General features: G+C 46.5%; 1 protein-coding gene across 2 annotated transcripts in view; it reads left to right on the plus strand.

Annotated features, from left to right (window-relative positions):
• Positions 1-19,921, plus strand: part of arsb (arylsulfatase B) — a 128,030-nt gene that overhangs the window by 82,601 nt on the left and 25,508 nt on the right. For both annotated transcript variants that reach the window (XM_078563326.1, XM_078563323.1), the window contains exon 6: positions 4,688-4,758. In XM_078563326.1, the coding sequence (XP_078419452.1) occupies positions 4,688-4,758 (71 nt within the window). The remainder of the gene's footprint in view (positions 1-4,687; positions 4,759-19,921) is intronic.

Consider the following 19,921-nt stretch of genomic DNA (forward strand, 5'->3'; position numbering starts at 1 on the left):
TCTAAACCCCCTGCCCCTCACCTTGAACTTATGTCCCCTTGCGACTGACCCTTGAACTAAGGGGAACAGCTGCTGTCTATCCACCCTGTCCATGCCCCTCATAATCTTGTACACCTTGATCAGGTCGCCCCTCAGTCTTTTCTCTGCTCCAACGAAAACAGCCCAAGTCTATCCAACCTCTCTTCATAACTTAAATATTTCATCCCAGGCAACATCCTGGTGAATCTCCTCTGCACACCCTCCAGTGCAATCACATCAGTGGAGAGTTTCCCCCCTGATTCCCACTGACTCCAGTTTTGCTAGGGCTCCTTGATGCCACACTCTATCAAATGCTGCCTTGATGTCAACAGCAGTCAGTCTCACCTCACCTCGGGAGTTCAGCACTTTTGTCCATGTTTGAACCAAGGCAGTAACAAGGTCAGGAGCTGAGTAGCCCTTGCGGAACCCAAACTTGGCATCAGTGAGCAGGTTATTGCTAAGCAAGTGCCGCTTGACAGCACTGTTGATGACCCCTTCCATTACTGATGATCGAGAGTGGACTGATGGGGCGGTAATTGGCCAGGTTGAATTTTTCCTGCTTTTTGTGTACAGGACATACCTGGGCAATTTTCCATCTAGCCGGGTAGATGCCAGTATTGTAGCTGTACTGGAAGGTTTGGCTAGCAGCGCAGCAAGTTCTGGAACACAAGTCTTCAGTACTATTGCCGGAATCTTGTCAGGGCCCTTGGCCTTTGCAGTATCCAATGCCTTCAGCCGTTTCTTGATGTCACATGGAGTGAATTGAATTGGCTGAAGACTGGCATCTGTGATGCTGGGGACCTCCAGAGGAGGCCGAAATGGATCATCCACTCGGCACGTCTGGCTGAAGATTGTTGCAAATGCCTTATCTTTTGCATTGCTGTGCTGGGTTCCTCCCTTATTGAGGATGGGGATATTTGTGGAGCCGCCACCTCCGGTGAGTTCATTAATTGTCCACCGCCATTCACGGCTGGATGTAGCAGGACTGCAGAGCTTAGATCTGATCCGTTGGTTGTGGGGATCGCTTAGCTCTGTCAATCACTTGCTGCTTGTGCTGTTTGGCACGCAAGTAGCCCTGTATTATAGCTTCACCAGGTGACGCCTAATTTTTAGATATGCCTGGTGCTGCTCCTGGAATGCCCTCCTGCACTCTTCATTCAACCAGGGTTGATCCCCTGGCTTGATGGTAATGGTAGAGTGGGGGATATGCCAGGCCATGAGGCTACAGATTGTTTTCAAGTACAATTCTGCTGCTGCTGATGGCCCACAGCGCCTCATGGATGCCCAGTCTTGAGTTGCTAGATCTGTTTGAAACCTGCCCCATTTAGCAAGGTGGTAGTGCCACACAACATGATGGAGGGTATCCTCAATGTGAAGGCAGGACTTTGTCTCCACAATGACTGTGCGGTGTTCAGTTCTACCAGTACTGTCATTGACAGATGCATCCGCGGCAGGCAGGTTGGTGAGGATGAGGTCAAGTATGTTTTTCCCTCTTGTTGGTTCCCTCACCACCTGCCGCAGACCCAGTCTAGCAGCTATGTCATCTAGGACTTAGCCAGCTCAGTCAGTAGTGGTGCTACCGAGCCACTCTTGGTGATGGACATTGAAGTCCCCCACCCAGAGTACATTCTGCGTCCTTGCCGCCTTCAGTGCTTTCTCCAAATGATGCTCAACATGGAGGAGCACTGGTTCATCAGCTGAGGGAGGGCGGTACGTGGTAATCAGCAGGAGGTTTCCTTGCCCATGTTTGACGTGATGCCATGAGAGATCATGGGGTCCGGAGTCAATGTTGACGACTCCCAGGGCAACTCCCTCCCGACTGTATACCACTGTGCCGCCACCTCTGCTGAGTCTGTCCTGCCAGTGGGACAGGACACACCCAGGGATGGTGACGATGGCGTCTGGGACATTATCTGTCAGGTATGATTCTGTGAGGATGTCTATGTCAGGCTGTTGCTTGACTAGTCTGTTATAGCTCTCCTAATTTTGGCACTAGCCCCCAGATGTTAGTAAGGGGGACTTTGCAGGGTCAACAGGGCTGCGATTGCCGTTGTTGTTTCCAGTGCCTTGGTTGATGCCGGGTGCCCCATGCGGTTTCGTTCCTTTTTTGTGGTGGTTTGTTTTGAGCTAGGCCATTTCAGAGGGCATTTAAGAGTCAACCACATTGCTGTGGGTCTGGAGTCACACGTAGAATAGGTAAGGACAGCAGATTTCTTTCCCTAAAGGACATTAGTGAACCAGATGGGTTTTTACAACAATTGACAATGGTTTCATGCTCATCATTAGACTTTTAATTCCAGTTTTTTATTGAATTCAAATTCCACCATTCGAACCTGGGTCCCAGGAGCATTACCCTGGGTCTCTGAATTACTTGTCCAGCAACAATACCACTACGCCATCGCCTCCCCATCAATTTCTGGTATCACCCATGTTAATCTCTGAAACAAAATGGTCATGAATAAACGTTACACCTGGCAGATGCAAGAGAATGTTCTAAATGGGATGGTGGGTCACTGCATTAACAACTTGTTTTGCTATCTATATTAACTCAGTGCGTCTCTCTGCAAAATGAAAGTTCAAATTGGTGTGTGGTGGCATGTAAGTGAGGGTTTTAAGGTATCCCCTCTCTTGTGATATCTGAGCAGCTATGTTTTGTAGTGTTCTAGGAATGTGTGAATTAACCTTGTTACAGTAGTGTTCACTTGTGCTGTAAATGACCTGCTTGGTGAACAATGCTGTGTTTGTTCTAAGCAAGGTTAGTGTGTGTGTTTGCTGAAGGAGGCTTTGAACATCTGTTGATTTGTAGTGAAAGTTATTTTCTTTTTAGTGATTGCAACAGTAATGTAAAACGAGACTAATCCTCGTTATGAATTTGAAATTTAGAACTTAGTTTTGCAGAAAAATTGGTTATGCAACTGAAGGTACTTGGCCAATGATTTTTTTGGTGGGTTAAACTCCATTTTCCTTCCAATTTTAAAAACTTTTCTCAATTTGAAGTAATTCATTGGATGTGAATCACTTCAATGAAGGAAGTGCTGTTGTTTTGAGGTGCCACCTTGCAGATGAGATATTAAACTGAAGATGTTTGTCCCCTCACAATTTGGAAGAAGAGCAGGGAAGTTCGCCCTGTGTCCTGACCAACATTTACTCCACAGCAAACACGTTATCTGGCCATAATCATATTGCTGTTTGTGAAATCTTGCTGTGTGCAAATAGGCTGCGATAAATCTTGTATTACAATAGTAACTCCGCTTCAAAAGTAGCTTGTTGGCTGTGAAATGCAGTGGGAAATCCTAAGGTTATGAAAGGCACCACATAAATGCAAATCTGGCTTTCTTTCACTTTGGGACACGTGGAGCTTGTGAAAGCTGCTGTACAAATGCAGATTTATTCTTTGCTATGATAGGCATGCTAGAAGTTTCCTCCTTCAGCCCTCCATGCTCTCTTCCACCCCCCCCACCCCAAACACCCCCCCACCTCACCCCAGCCCCCCCACAGCCCTCCATTTCACTGAATCCCTGATATCAGTCTTAACACAGTGGGAGGCCCCTTGATGCAGTGAGGGAAAATTGGAACGATTTTTGTTTATGGGGCCGTCCTTTCGGACACTGTTGTATACCTCTAGAGTTTCAGTTTAGGGCAGCAGAGTTCTGGAACAAATAATCCAATGGCCCCATTGAATTGAGGGCCGCTCTGTGGCCCAGGGAGATCAGAGTTGAGATAAGTGGAGGGCAGGGGATGCTGGAATTAGAAGGTAACGACTTTTTGTTTTGCTACCAAAGCCCTTTCTTTTCACTCCCACCTCTAAACTCAGCTAAGCTCAAGTGGAGCATGATCTTCCGCTTGCTCTAACAGCTCTATAAATGCAGTCATCTAATATCAATTGTACAGACTTAACAGGCCTCCCACTGCATTTCACAGCTAGTGAGCCAGGCTATAGAACTCAATTAAGGACAAGACCTGGCTGTGGAAATTCACCTAGAACCTCCTGTTGTCTGTACTTAATACACCAGCCACCTTCACATCACAGAATTCACATCACAGAATTCACATCACAGGTGGTACAAGGGACCATTTTAATATGTCTATGCAAGTATACTAACTTTTTATGGCAGTGATACAAGAGAAGGATAAAAGTACAAAGCAATATTATTGAGCAGACTAACAGGTATTGTTACATAGTATAAAATCTATAATTAAGAAAGCTGTTCATTCTACACCAGAAGTCCTATCCAAGTGACCTTAATTACTAAAAGAGCACCACTATTCCAAGATAGCTTAGCTACCTTACCTAGTCATGGAAGGAGAAGGTAATTAGGGGGTCCCCGGTTTCGTGGAATTAGGATAGAATGCAAAGACGATACTCAATGTGTTTATTTAGACGAATCTGTGAACATCGCTGTCTCTAACAGCTCAAGTACCTGGTGCCGCTATTTTCTTAAGAATCTGATACAATGTCCAGAGGCCAGGGACTAGATTTGTTTAACCCACAATTCCTTAATAATAGAGTTTATTGCTCAAATAAATATTCCCCCACCCCAACCCCAACTCCCATCCCTTAAATTGTGAATAAACAACTTGGAAGAGCTAATGCATTTTGAAATGTTTGACTGTATGACATTCTTGTCCAAGAAGTTTTTACAGTAAACTTCACTCATCTCTCTTTCAGCGAAGGACATCCCTCACCCAGAATTGAACTGCTTCACAACATCGATCCACTGTTTGTTGATAACTCTCCATGTAAGTGTAACATTCTGAAGATGTTTATTGATTCTTGCTATCAAGCACTGTGCAGTGTCCTTACCTGTAAGGGTCTTTACACTGAATAATATTTTCCTTCCAAGATGAGCTTCCAACCGCATATTTGCGCCATCGCCAAGATCGACATTTCCACCTCATTACCATTGTCCAACTTCGTCTCAGCTCATCTGCTGCTAAAACTCTCATTCATGCCTTTGTTACCCCTGGACTTGACCATTCCAATGCATTGCTGGATGGTCTCCCACGTTCTACTCTCCATAAACCTGAGGTCACCCAAAACACTGCCTGTTCTTAACTCATACCAAGTCTCATCCACCAATCACCTCCTTGCTCGCTGGCCTACATTGGTTCCTGGCCAAGCAATGCCTTGATTTTAAAACTCTCACCCATGTTTTCAAATCCCTCCAAGGCCTTGCCACTCCCTATCTCTAATCTCCTCCAGCCTCACAACCCTCCAAAATATCTGCGTCCACCTAATTCTGGCCCTTTGAGCATCCCCTGTTTTAATTGCTCCATCATTGGTGGCTGCACCTTCGGTTATCTAGGCCCCAAGCTCTAGAATTCCTTCCCTACGATTCTCTGCTTCTCTACCTTGCTTTCCCCCTTTAAACACTCCTTAAAACCTACCTCTTTGACCTAGCTTTTGGTTGCCTGACCTATGTGGCTCAGTGCCTTATTCTTGTTTTATAATGCTACTGTGAAGTGTCTTGGAATTTCTTTTGTGTTATATGTTGCTGTTGCCCTTGTTTGTTTTTCATCCACATCCATCATGGGACAAATGGTAGGACAACCACTGAAGAAGTAGAATATTTGTAGTTTTCAAAGTAAGCTAATTATCACTATTCAGCCCAGAAAACGGCCTATTTGCACACCCCTCAGTTTCAAATATCCCCATCACTTCTTCCCAGTACACCATTTGCCCAGAAATGCATGTGTGCATATGCAAACTCCTTCTATTTCCCATCCCGACCCACTTCCCTACTATCTCTTCCCCTGTGGACGTAATGTTGCCTTCATCAGAGATTTTCTATCTCTCTTGCTCATTCACATGTACATGTATTCCCCTACCCCCCACCCCATGCAGAGAGTCACATTCCAATACTTGAGTGTGCCAACTTAGAAAGTATTTTCCAAGAATGCTCAATTTAATTGAAATCTGCTGAGGCACCGAGGTCCAATTGGCTTGTCTTGGATGTTGTAATTAAAACTAGCAGACTACCAATCCTGTATTGGACTTTGCATACCATTTCTATCATTATTGTCTCTATTTATATCTTGTTTGGAATGAGTTGCCATATTTTTGCTTGCAGGCGTGCCTGAACAAAAGAGCAAAACCAAGTTAATGAGATCACTTCAATGAATAACAGTACCTAAAACATTGACATATTTTGTAGCTGGGAAAATTATGCCACCCTAAGTTGTGTAAGCGATAAATAGGGTTTATAAACAGTCGCTTGGTAGTACAGAGCTTGAATGTTGCTAATAAGAGGGATATGTTGCCAAAGTTTTTTGCCTTGCAAAAGAATGACAAATTTCAAACAACCACTGTCACGAAGGTTGGGGCCATATCAATGTGGGTTTCATGTTGTGGTCTGCTGAATGAAGTAATGGGTACCGAAACAGTGCATGGCCAGTAACCTGTGTCCAGTGGAGGAACAGGGTCATTCGGCTTTGCCCACAGCACAGGATATTCTTCATATCCCTCCCCAATACATAAAGTCCCAAATATTGTCTGTAAAAGCTGTGGTCAGGACTTTTCTCTCTTTAGGAAGAAATACATATGTAAGGATTGCAAGGAGAATTTCTGTTCTTTTTATACTATAGGAGAAAAGGGTGCTGATTGGTTGGTTCTGCTTGGCTGAAGTGTTGTCAGGGAGAAAGAAACAGGGAATGAGAAGCTCCCAAGGTCGCCATGTTCAGAGCTGAAAAGTGGCCGGTCGTCTTCAAATTACCATGGAAAGGCAAAGTATCTGAAAAATTTGAACAACAGATTAAGCAAGCCATTTCACGCTGCTACTATGCGGTGCCTAAACATATGGTATTTTCCACTAACAGGATGTTGTCATCCATTCAAAAAACTAGTCCTGCCTACTACATGATTGAGCAATGTCCTGTATGAATTTCAGTGCCAGTGTGATACCAGGTACATAGGCTGTATGTCCCAGTGATATGCTAATTTGAACCAAACAGCATGCACCTTTGGTTATTCATAATATGCAGAGTACAGACAGTACTCAACCAGCCCATGCTCACAAAACCCAAACTAAATGTCTACTGTTAAATGTGACTCCACAATTAGGCTGCAGTTGCTGAATAATCCTGAGTGTGCTAATAGCTACACTAACAACCAGTTTAATTTAATCAGTTGAGCTGGTAATGTGGCTCATTTATACTTGCTAGAAGCAACATACATTCGTACAACAGGGACTATTCTCTGCAAACAAAAGGAATATGTTCAAGCCTTCCACCTTTTAAAAAAAATTATCTGGGAGCTTGAGGAGCCTATAGTTCTCCGCTGCTTTCTTCATGGCAATGCCTTGGCCAGTCAGAATCGACCTGCCCACCAATCGGTATCCTTCTCTCCTGTAGTATAAATTGTATAAATCTGAATAAAAAATTTGAGCACATGGGATAGAGGGTAATATACTGGAATGATCGAGAATCGGTTAACAGACAAAAAGAAGTGAGTAGGAATAAACAGGTCATTCTCAGGTTGGCAGGCTGTGATTAGTGGGGTACTGCAAGGATCAGTGCTTGGGCCCCAGCTAGTCACAACTTGGAGGTGGGGACCAAATGTAATATTTTCAAGTTTGTTGATAACACAGAACTAGGTGGTAATGTGACTTGCGAGGAGGATGCCCCAGTTGAGCCCCTTAAGTGGACAATTAATGATCACTTAAGGATCGTTTCCTGCCCTGCCTCAATTTTCAGGTTGGCAGGAAGAGTTTAGGGGCAGTGGGGGAAGCCCAGAAAGTGATCCTCCTCAGGCCTTGAAGGGGGGGTGGGGGGGGGGGTGTTCCATCAATGGCCTCCTTTCAACATTGGGTGCCCACCCCTCCAAACATTTGGCCATTATGGATGCTCCCTCTCCCACACTGGCCTCCCCACCAGCACCCCTATCCCACCTGCTAAACACCACCCCGAGACCCCCTGGTCCTGGATTCCCAGGGCTGATTTCCCAGAGCTGTCCACTGCAGATTCTGACTGGTTGGTCACTCCCTAGCCCCAGTAATCAGATTGGTCGGCAGCTCTCTGAAGCAGGACTTGCTCCTGACTGAGGGTTGGAAGTTCCATCTCCGGTCAAGTTAATGCTGGTTGAAGCACTAAGTGGCTGCAAGGCAAGCAGCATTGGTGTAATGCACTCACTGCTGACTCATCAGATGGTGGGAAGGGAAACCCCGCCATCCTGAAAATCCTGGCCAAAAAGCAGTGGTGCACTGCTGTTTTTCAGACTGGGGGAAGATTTTATAGAGAAATTCCCCAGGGATCAGTGTTAGGGACCCTGTTGTTCCTACTACATATTAATGACCTAGACCTCGGTGTACAGGGCACAATTTCAAAATTTGCTGATGATACGAAACTTGGAAATATTGTGAACAATGAGGAACATAATGTAGAACTTAAAAAGGACAGAGTTTGGTGGCATGGGTGGACCGAGTGACAGGTGAAATTTAATGCAGGGCTGTTTGAAGTGATTCATTTTGGTAGGAAGAAAGCAGGGTGACAATAGAAAATAAAAGGTACAATTCGAAAGGAGGTGCTTGAGTAAAGGGACCTGGGTGTATATGTGCATAAATCATTGAAAGTGGCAGGACAGGTTGAGAGAGTGGTTAATAAAGCATACAACTGTGCCGTAACCATTCTCTAATTCTTCTGCGTTAGAGGCGTAGAAAACTCTGTTCTATCTTGGGAACTGGAAGAGCAACAGCTTGTTATGGCAGCTGTAAGCTGTCTAGACAGCAAGCAGATGCTTCTACTTGCATCTCTGAAGACAATCTCTCTCTCTGAGCTTTGGTTTCATTTGAACCCTAGTCTGCTTTGACTTAACTCTTAGGTAGCAGTAGGGTGCAATGACTGTCCCCAGTGTATCTCACCTAGAAAGGGTAATATTTTTTTGATCATTATGCAGTGACTGTTGCTGGAAAATGCATGTGAGCGGAAGTCAGTGAGACAACGAAGAGCTCTCCTCACATTGTTAAATAGTCCAGCAAAGTTAGGGGCATCAAGAGTTGGCAGGGGATGGTGGTAAGGGCTGGAAAATACATCTACATCCAGGGAACTCTGGATTTGTTTGCCTTACTTACCACTCGTGGGGATATGCCTTGACTGTACTTGAACTATCTCTTCGTTAAGACAGCCCACATTCAGTTACAGTTTTGCCTGCTAACCTGATTCCAATTTATCTGGGCCAGATCCATTGTTACCCCATTGAAGTTGGCTTTCCCCCAGTTAGTTATTCCTACTCTGGGTTGCTCCTTGTCCTTTTCCATAGCCAATTTAAAGACAGCAAACCTTCAGCAGCATTTAAAACAATAGTTACCTCCATTCCTTCTACCCTTGGTACCCTTTGCATACTTTCTGGTTTATTGATTCTGCTCTTTGTTGCCTTAATTCACCCTTCCCTCTTAAGGTCACAAGTTAAAGGATGGTTAGACAGGATTGTCACGGTAAACAGACCAAGGAATTCAAACCATCACATAAAGTATACAAGAAGGTCACACCGATGTGTTCAACTGCCTTTATTCCTGGTTCAGCGAGGTTAACATCCATAAAATCAAACTAGGTCGAATGCAAATGAATTGATTGTCCCTTATTCGGCTACATTGAGCCCAGGGTTCTATTTTTAAATAGACCCATGCTTACTGCATACAAAAGGGTGAATTTTCCAGCTTGCCTGAAGTGTGTTCCTATTGTGTGTGAGTATGCCTTTATAATACGGAACTTGTTTAAAAATGACTCCTTGCGCAACTTATAGTTAGTATAGTGACAACACTATTCCAGCAAGAATGGAGATGATTAGGCCTTTTCCCCCCCATCAGTTGCTGCTGTATGTGACTGGGATTAATTATATGCACATAATTTGTATTGCACTATACTGGAGAAATCACCTTGCTTCTTTTGGAGGGCATAATCACTTCGCTCATGAGTTCTGTTCACTATAGTTTATGGACACTCTCTTTAAATTGACTCTAAATGACACTGAATAAATAGACTTTGTTTGCTATAGACTGTTTACTGTGAGTCCTGCCTCGCCACAACTCATTGGCTGACAGAGTGATGTCAATAGACACTTAGGCTGGGATTATGGTCATTGTCAGACCCGCATTTCTGTGGAAGTGCAAAAAAAAAAGTGGGGTGGGAGATTTTTTTTTTGATCCTTAAAATATGAGGACAGGGAGTGTTGAGGCATCAGCCTTGACTCTGTTATTTTCTTTCTTAAATACTTTTTCTGAATATTGAATCAAGGGCAGCTGAATATTGCCTGCAAAATGTGGGGTACTTACATAAGTTCAAACGGAGTAGTGTGATTTCAATAAAAGAGGGGATATAAAAAGGGACTTTAGAATACAAATTTTAACTGCAATGCAGAGACTGAAGACATGTAATAGCAAGCTACAGAGCCTTGTGTATTTATTAAGCCAATGTAGAATTAATTGGGGTTACTTCTAAAGTGCTCCAAATAACAATATTTCATGGTGGAAACGGTGCATTTTAAAAAATGTACTCTTTTGCCACACATTGGCTTTTGCCAGTCGCATCTTTTATCAATCGCAGCATATCGATGACCATGAGATAAGGAGCAACTAATACTTGCAATGGCCTTCTCCCTCCTCCCCCCCACCCCCCACCGCCTTCTCTCCCTCACCACAACCCTAATGTGGTCACTTGCATTTATCCCTTAAAATGTCTGGTATAGCACTTTGAATTGCAACAGAGCCAGAAGATAGCTTTCAGCTGAGGATTCACTGTGCATATGAATTGGAGCAGATCATGAACATTCCAACAGGGTCAGTAGTCGGTGCAGACACCACCTGATGTGCGGAAAAGGCGCCAACTTCAGGAAAAAGGCCCCCCTCGTTTGTCCTCAGCTATAAGCCTACAATTTTCAGCCCTGTTAACAATGATTTTAAAATGGGTAGAGATTTGCACGATATTAATATGTTAAACTTTTAAATCTACACATTTGCCTAGTGATTTTGAGAACCGAGCTAAAAATTCTGCCCTATGTGAACTAGAAGAGTGCGGTTCTCCTAAATAGTGAATTAATTGGCCACTTGAGGGCCTCAAATGGCCCACAGGCGAGCAAGCCACCCAATGCCTCCCCCGCTGTGGGTAAAATCCCAGCAGAGGTGGGCAGGTGACAATTTCACACCTCCCTGCATGCCAACCTGCCCCCTGGGGCACTGTAAAATTCCAGCCATTGAGTGTATTCAAGGCTAAGAGCGATAGATTTTTGGGCACTAAGGGGAATCAAGGGATATGGCGGGAGAGTGGAGTTGGGGTAGAAGATCGTCCATGGTCTTATTGAATGGTTGAGCAGGCTAAAGGGGCCGAATGGCCTACAGCTGTCGCCATTTCTTAGGGACCACTGATTGAGAATCAAAATACCAGCCATTTTGCCTCCTAACCGATGGGTCATATTAAGCTCAGAAAATTTTCCATACCAGTTTGTTTTTAAAGTTGAGGTTTGCTTTGTTTAATCCAAAATTACTGTGGTTGCAGAAATGATTCTATACATTTCTGTAGCAGTACTTCACATGATTTGCATTACATTTTTCCAGATGTATGTTATACAAGTTCCAATAACATTTTTTAAAATCCAATTCTGAAAAGGGGTGGAAAGAAAGAACAAATTATATTATCAAACTATATTATATTATACCTGATCTCATCTTTGAGGCACCCTAAAGTGCTTACTTTCAAAGTTTCATCTCTGTGCTACAAGATTTTTGGATTAGGCAGACCAGTGGTTAAAAGTGTAACTGAAATGTAAAATCTTGTGCTTCACCACTGATTGTAGATGTTGCTTGATTTGCTGCTAATTTCTGTGTAGTCCTACACTAACACAGCTTTAAAACTATCGAAGAGAATGAAAATTGCCCTTCAGGCAGAGTTTAGGAACTCTATATTCAGGGCATGAACTCCGGGAGACGATGGCATAATGGTATTGTCACTGGATTGGTATTCTGGAGACCTAGGCCAGAATTTTCCGGCTGACGTGCGGATAGCGTAATCCGCACGTCAGTGCGTAAAATGACCCCACGCCATCCCGATATTTCAGTGGGCGGGCGCGCTCAATTCGCCCGCCGTTAATTGAAGGGCTCGTTAAGCCCCTTAACTTGCCAATTGTGTACGATTTTGAGGGGCCCGTGCGAACTTCGGGTCAGCGCTCGGGTCCAATGGAAAGGCGGGTAGGAGGTTATTTAAGAAAACTTTTGCATTGTCGGGATATGTGGACTCAGAGGGGTTGTTCATGTTTTTGACGAAGTTATAATTGATGAAAGTGTTTAAAAGTTGCCTGTGTGATTGTTAATAGTTCTCATCATTTTCCAAGAGCTTCTTGTGTACTTTGAAACCAGTCTGCAGACAGCATTCTTTCTCAGGCCTGCAGCTTTCTGGAGGCCTCCATTTAGCCTGGGGATATGGGTTCTGACCTCTCCACTGAAGGCAGCTCCCCTGAGGAGGAAGGGAGGGATAGAATAAGGAGGAGGCCAGGACTGAACAATCAGCCTCCAAGGGAGCCACCTTTGGGAGGCCAGGCGCAGGCACAAGGGGTGCAGGGCCAAGAGGTTGTCCAAGGTGCAACGGTCCGCAGAAGACGCCACTATCCTGCTGCCAGGGTACACAGGCGGCGAAGCAGCTACCTCAATATGACTGAGGTGCAGTGCCGAAGGAGGATCCATCTCTCAAGGGAGACAGTCAGCTATATCTGTCAGGTGATTGGCCCTGAGATCTCCCCTAACTGTGTGGGCGGACACCCCATGCCAGTGACTCTGAAGCTCAAAGTTGCCCTCCACTTCTGTGCCTCTGGCTCCTTCCAGGGCTCGGTGGGTGATCTTTGCGGTGTCTCCCAATCAGCTGTCCACACTTGTGTCAAGCAGGTTACAGGTGCTCTGTTCAGACGGGTATCCATATTCATCCACTTCCACTGCGACCAGGCAAGTCAGGCACAGTGAAGCAGAGGCTTCACAGCGATTGTTGGCTTCCCCCGTGTCCAGGGTTCTATGGACTGTACACATGTGGCCATCAAGGCGCCAGCAGGTGAGCCCGGTGCCTTCGTCAACAGGAAGGGCTTCCACTCCATGAACGTGCAGATAGTGAGTGATCACAGGATGCAGATTTTACAAGTCTGTGCAAGGTACCCAGGCAGCTCCCACGACACCTACATCCTCAGACACTCCCAGGTGCCGGGGCTCTTCAGTGCTCCAGCCCAGCTGGATGGTTGGCTGCTGGGTGACAAGGGCTATCCCCTCAGAAGGTGGCTCATGACGCCAGTACGCCGTCCAAGAACAGAAGCTGAGCAGCGGTACAATAGGAGCCACGCCTCCATAAGGGCTCTGGTGGAGAGAGCCATCGGTCTTCTTAAGATGCACTCCTGTTGCCTGGACCGCTCAGGGGGCGCACTCCAGTACCCCCCAGATCGCGTCTCTCTGATAGTGGTAGTCTGCTGCGCCCTGCAAAATCTTGTGCTGGAAAGGGGGGATGCAGTTGACGATGAAGACCTTGATGCCCTGGATGAGGCTGCACATGATGAATCCAGCAGTGCCTCAGAGGATGAGGAAGCACAGGGCGATGATGAGGGGCAGAACAATGACCCGCGTTTACACCGAGGAGGCAGGGACACCCACGACAATTTAATCCAAAGAACCTTCAGCTAGCTCCACACACATGATTCAGCAGGAACAGCATTGCCTGGCACTTCCACACGTGGCACCTAGGTGCCACATCTTCCACCTGTTCAGCTGCAACTAAGGGCTTAGTACAGAAACATCAATGTCCACTCAAACACTCATGATAAATATGTGAAAAAGAAAAATGCACCACAAACAAAAGACCCTCAGCCATGGTTACAAAGGTGGACTTTATTTTGTCCAAAACAAAAACACACTCCGCTTGTTAGTGATCACAAAAATTTGGGTCCCTATTCTAACGCCAACACAAAATCACCAATGACATACCCGTGGAGTGCCTAAGGTGCCTTATGCTTACGTTTTCGAGTGCTATGTCTAGGTGCTGCCCCATCGCTCGGAGAGGCTTGAGAGACAGCCTGCTGACTCTGGTGTCCTAAACAAAAACAGAATTACCTGGAAAAACTCAGCAGGTCTGGCAGCATCAGTGGAGAAGAAAAGAGTTGACGTTTCGAGTCCAACATGACCCTTCAACAGAACTGTTGAAGCACCGATGCTGCCAGACCTGCTGAGTTTTTCCAGGTAATTCTGTTTTTGTTTTGGATTTCCAGCATCCGCAGTAGCTTTTTGTTTTTGACTCTGGTGTCCTATTGGGCTCGATGACCTTGGCAGGCCTCCTCTGGCCCGTGAAGCCTGTGATGGCCCTGCCTGGGAGGGAGTGGCCAGTTCCAGAACTGGCACCTCCCCAGTTGTCGCAGCCTCAACGGAAGAAACGTTGACTGGCAGAGGGGCGGAGGAGCTGCTGCGCTCTTCTGGAGTGCCCTGAGAGGAGCTCACAGCGACAACAGGCAGCTGCTGCACCGACGTGAGGTCCAAATCTACCTCCCTGCTCACCGCAGATGCATGGGCACCGAGTGCCGGCGCTTGGTGTCCACAACATCTCCCACAATGGAAAACACCACCTGCAGCCAGTACCGCTGTGAGGGTTTGCAGGTCAGAGCATAACCCAATCATATTTTGATCCATTTGGTGGAAACCCCTCTCTGAGAGTTGCCAATCTCTCATTGAAGGAATCCTGATGCTCTGCCCTGAGGGCGGATTCTTTGTGTGCACTCTGCCTAGACTCCTCCATTGCAGAGAGCAACTGAACCATTCCCTCATGCAACCCTGCCAGATGCAAACGCACTTCCTGCCACCTTTCCTGCAGCTGCTGTAATGGGGACAACTCCAGAGGCACGTCATCAGTGCCGGACTCAGCATGTGCCTCGTCCCCTGCAGCCCTCTGGCTGCTGGAGCCATCGGCACTCTCTGCCACTACTATCTCCTCCAGCGATTTGCGATGTGCCCTCTCCACTGAGACCCGGGACACTAGCCGACAGTGAAGTCCCCACCGAGATGTGTATGTCTGCGCTGGTGCCTGGCTGGCTGAAACGATGTGCTGCAAGTTGCACTTGTTGGCTCTCAGGTATAGAGGGGGGGCCGCGGGGTCGAGGTGTGGGTCGCTCTGGTGTGATGCTGAAATTAACAACAAGGACAGTGCATCAGTTAGTGTACAGTCAGTTCAACCTTTTATCCCTTTCACCCCCAGCCTCGTAAGTCGCTCACTCTTCAAAACCCTAAGGAGAAGAACATCGGTGAGGTGAAAAAGAGTCAAGACGAGCCCCAAACATTAAACGCACATTCAGACAGGCTGGTCAGATGGCCTCAGGAATGCCACATGGCATGTTATGAACCATAGGAATGTGGAGAGTGCAGAGGTACCTGACCTGGATGCATTGTGGCCTGGATAGTTGCCGGGCTGAGGAAACATTGCAAACAGTAGCGACATTTACCGTTGATCACAGGAGATTGAGAGGTCACATTATTGGCCTTCATTCCATAAGGAGGTGGCCAGAAGGCAACATTTCCCCTTGGCACAGGGAGGAATAACGTGGTGGCATTTATCTAAGTTGAGTGCCATGATGTTCACAGCTGAGGTGCTGAGGACCTTTTGAACAAAGTAATGTGGGGCGCACCGGCTGAAAGGGTGCTCAGATGAAATAAGCATTTGGCTGTGCAGCAGCGATCCAATGGCATGTTAGACCATGGTGATGGTGGTCACAAATGGGATAAGGTGACCTTGGAAGGTGGTGGAGACGCAATTCCTCAAGGGGACGAGGGTCCCTTCTGTATGACCTACACGTCATAATGTCTCAGTCTGTGAATGAGCATTGTTTCAGCATTAACGATTCCAGCAACCATCAGTGGTTTGGATGGTGTGCAGACAGAGTGGATGGGACTGTGGACCTCAAATACCTGTCCGCCGGACCCCAGCCTCGCCACCCCCGGCTGCCCTGGCCTCCTGACTCCTGCCCAGCTTCATAGCCTGCTCTTCAAAAGGCGTGAGGCACTGCAGTAAGGCGCGCCCACCTCCAGTCCTCTGGCGCTCCCGGACATTGTGGTGAGTTTTTACCTGCCAAAGAGAGAAGAGGATGTATTGGGGCTGCTCACTCATGTAGTCTACACACGCATGCCGCACCCCAACCACAGTGGCCCATCTAAGGCCTCCATTGGCTCCTGTCCACACTACTAGTGATCAGTCCCCAGAAGATAGCACGGCTGGTCCCAACCTCCTCCCCCAACGGCTACCTCGGACACATTCAGCGTCCATCGCTTTGAATAACACACGGCTCTTCACGCCCATAGCAAGGAGGCGCAACTAGGTGTGGCACCAATGCCAGCAGATGGCACTTGCCCAAAACACCTTGAGGCTCCCCTTCCACCATCTCATTACCATCAATATGACATGTGTTGGAGTTCTGAGTATGTGTTGTACGGCCTCCCCTGCAGGTTGCCCCCAGACTACTCAAATGCCACAAAGACCAACATGTGCTGCGGGGAGAACCCTTCTTCTCCTCAACCACTAAGGCTGGTGTAAGCATGGTCAGTACCCGTTTGACCACCCAGCGTGTGACAGGTGCCCTATACAGTAACGACAGCAAGACATGGTTGGGGGTGGGGTCAAAGGCTAAGGCTGCCTTCACATGGTGGGATAAAAGCAAAAAACTGCGGATGCTGGAAATCCAAAACAAAAATAAAAATACCTGGAAAAACTCAGCAGGCCTGGCAGCATCTGCAGAGAGGAACACAGTTAACGTTTCGAGTCCGTATGACTCTTCAACAGAACTGCTGAGTTTTTCCAGGTATTTTTATTTTTGTTTCACATGGTGGGATTTGAACCTGGGTCCCCAGAGAATTACCCTAGGGGCAGAATTTTCCGTTTGCCGGTCGGGCGGGCCCAACTGACTCGGTGGCAGGCGGGCGGCCGATTGCCGCTGGAGAAATGGGCCGCGCCGCCATTTTCCACGGGCGGGCCAATTAAGGCCCAGCCAGCGGGTTAGCGACTCCAGTGGAGAACAGGGAAATAGTCGCGGGGGCGGGCGGCCTCAGGCTGCCGGTTCCAATGGGGAACCCGCAGTCTGTATAAAGAGTGGCCAGGCAGCCTGCTTGAGGCAGGGCACCATGGCCACTCAGGGAGAGAGGGAGGGAGGTGAGAGTGGAGAGTAGCATGAGCATGAGCAGGAGGAGGGGGGCAGGCTGCAGGAGAGGCCAGCGGGGGGGGTCACTGTGCCCTCCGATTTTCCGATGCATGCCTTGCTGTCCTCCTCCGAGAGGTGTCTATCCGCGGCACCTTCTGTATCCGGAGGATGGGGGGAAGAAGGCCCCCCCCCCCATGTCACTAGCCAGGCGTGGGAGGAGGTGGGTGACGCTGTAAGTCATGATGATGTGCGGGGCACTGGCACACAGTGCAGGAAACGATTCAATGATTTGCTGCGCTCTGGAAGGGTGAGTACCATGTCTGACTTGGCCATTTGACCCAGAAGGTTCCTCAGTGGCAATCGGCCGCCCGCCTGCCGCCAAGTCAGTCGGGCCCGTCCAACCAGCAAACGGAAAATTCTGCCCCTAGGGTAATTCTCTGGGGACCCAGGTTCAAATCCCACCATGTGAAATTTGGATTCAATAAAAATCTGGAATTAAAAGTCTGATGATGATCATGAAACCATGGGTAAGAACCCATCTGGTTCACTAATGTCCTTTAGGGAAGGGAATCTGCCACCCTTACCTGGTCTGGCCTACATGTGACTTCAGACCCACAGCAATGTGGTTGACTCTTAAATAAATATATGCTCTGAACAAGGCAATAAGGAAAGGGCAATAAATGCTGGCCTAGTCAGCGATGCCCACATCTCATGAACAATGGATCACCCATGGACGGTGATGAATGTGACATCGCCTCCACCTCTATTTTGTGTAATCTTCTGTAAAATACATTTTTTTTGGTCTAAAAATGTTATTTACAGATGCCCAGGTAATGATGCTAAACTGTTAAATCTATAATTTAAAAACATTACCTTTCCTGTACTCTCTGGCCTTGTTGAACACTTGCACACCATAGAGAAGATGCCAAGGACAGCAAACCACTGTCCGGAATTGGTAATGTCATTGTGTAACCGATCAGTGGAACATGCAAGTGACAGTTACTGCATTCGTAATGATCATTCCTTCTGTCCCTCCATACTCTGCTGTTTTTTTTGGCAAGTAACATGGCTCCAGCTGAGTCTAAGCTTACTGCCAGGCTGTTTTAGATCATTAAACTTTAAACTGATGGAATGCTACTGTGCTGTACAACACGACATTGCCAATATATTTCCAAAACTAGCATGGTATCCCAGCCTCATTGAGAGGATTGTGGCAAGTCTGATGAGGCGCTTCGCTTAATTCACGGCTTCCTCAACCTTAAGGCAACACGTGGGGATGTATTTCAGCCAGACGCACTTTGATTGACTGTTCACTTTGTTGTTCAAGATTCTATACCGGGCTGCAGAACTTCATAAATGTTTCTTGTCCCTGGAACTGTCTCCTCCTTTCTGGAAGTGTTCAGCTGTAGAGTTAACCATTGCTTTCTGTTCCAGGGCTGTTGGAACATGCATTTATTGCATGAAATGTATACTGTGCCTTTGCTACCTTTGTGCCATTTTCTCTCTCATTTCCTGTGTCCCAGCAGCTGCTTGATGCCTTTATCCACAGTTTCCTACCTTGTGACTGTATTCTGAAGAATGGGATGGAGGGGAGGGAATTGTTGAAAGTGGGATAGGGGAGGAAATGAATAGAAACCCACCAGTTGCTGTGGAAAGCTGCGTCCTTAATTTGTCTGATAGCGCTGCTGTGAAATGCCTTGAGATAGTTTACTACACTAAAGGAGCTATATAAATGCAATGAGTAGGTTACCCATTTGCTAACACGATCAAGCTGATAGCCCATCATTCGTATTGAGATGAAGCCCAGCGGCACACTGGCGATATTGAAGGCTTTCCCCATGGGCCTATTTCCCCCCCCCCTCCCCACCACCCCCTCCTCGCCCACTCGGATTGTGCCCTGTGTTAAAATCAGGAGGGTTTTTTTTTTGTTCGAGTCGAGTCAAAAGGTTATTTGGCTATGGGAGCTTGACAGTTAACATTGATCTGATGTTCATCTGACACCCACTCGTGGACTTGTTGTCCATTGCTCCAAGCTGTAATCAGAAATGAAAACCACTGGCAAAGACGACCCCCTTCATCACCCAGAGGTGCTATCTAGGACGAGATCAGTTAACTTGGGGCAAAGCTGGGATCAAACTTGGTCTGGACCCCTCAGTATTCCTTGAAGCAAAGAATTTAATCTTAAACAGATTTTTCAAACACAAATGAATTTTACAGTTGTTGAGTGCTAAATAATTTGTGGGTGCAAGTTTAAAAAAAAAAGACATAGCATTTTTCAGAAAATATCATCTGTCCCTCTAATATACACCAGAAAGAAACTTTCTGTTTTTTATTCTCATTAATCTTTGTTACACTAATAAGACAAATTCCCACTTAGTGAAGTACAGTATGATTGAAATCATTGTGCTCCTATTTTGCAAGCTGCCAAAACACTTACTGTAAGATGATTCTTACAACAGTCACACACTGGATAATGTGTTCCATAATGTAACTTCCCTTTTCCCAAGGTATTGACCTCACAGCTTTCAACAGCTAATATCTTAAACAGATCAGTTTGAAAACGCCTTAGGGAGCATTACTAGTCAAGGAAAAACCTAGGCTGTCTGAAACGTGTAGAAACAATAAAATGTAGACAAGGTCAGCATTTTTCAGGATTTTGTACAGTTGTGTGTGTGTGTGTGTGTGTGTGTGTGTGTGTGTTTGTTTCAAACAGTATTACCTTACACATTTAAAGAAACTTACACATTTAAAGAAACTCGCCCAGATGTTCTTAAT

This window comes from Cetorhinus maximus, chromosome 2, assembly GCF_964194155.1.
Source record: "Cetorhinus maximus chromosome 2, sCetMax3.hap1.1, whole genome shotgun sequence".
Taxonomy (NCBI): Eukaryota; Metazoa; Chordata; class Chondrichthyes; order Lamniformes; family Cetorhinidae; genus Cetorhinus; species Cetorhinus maximus.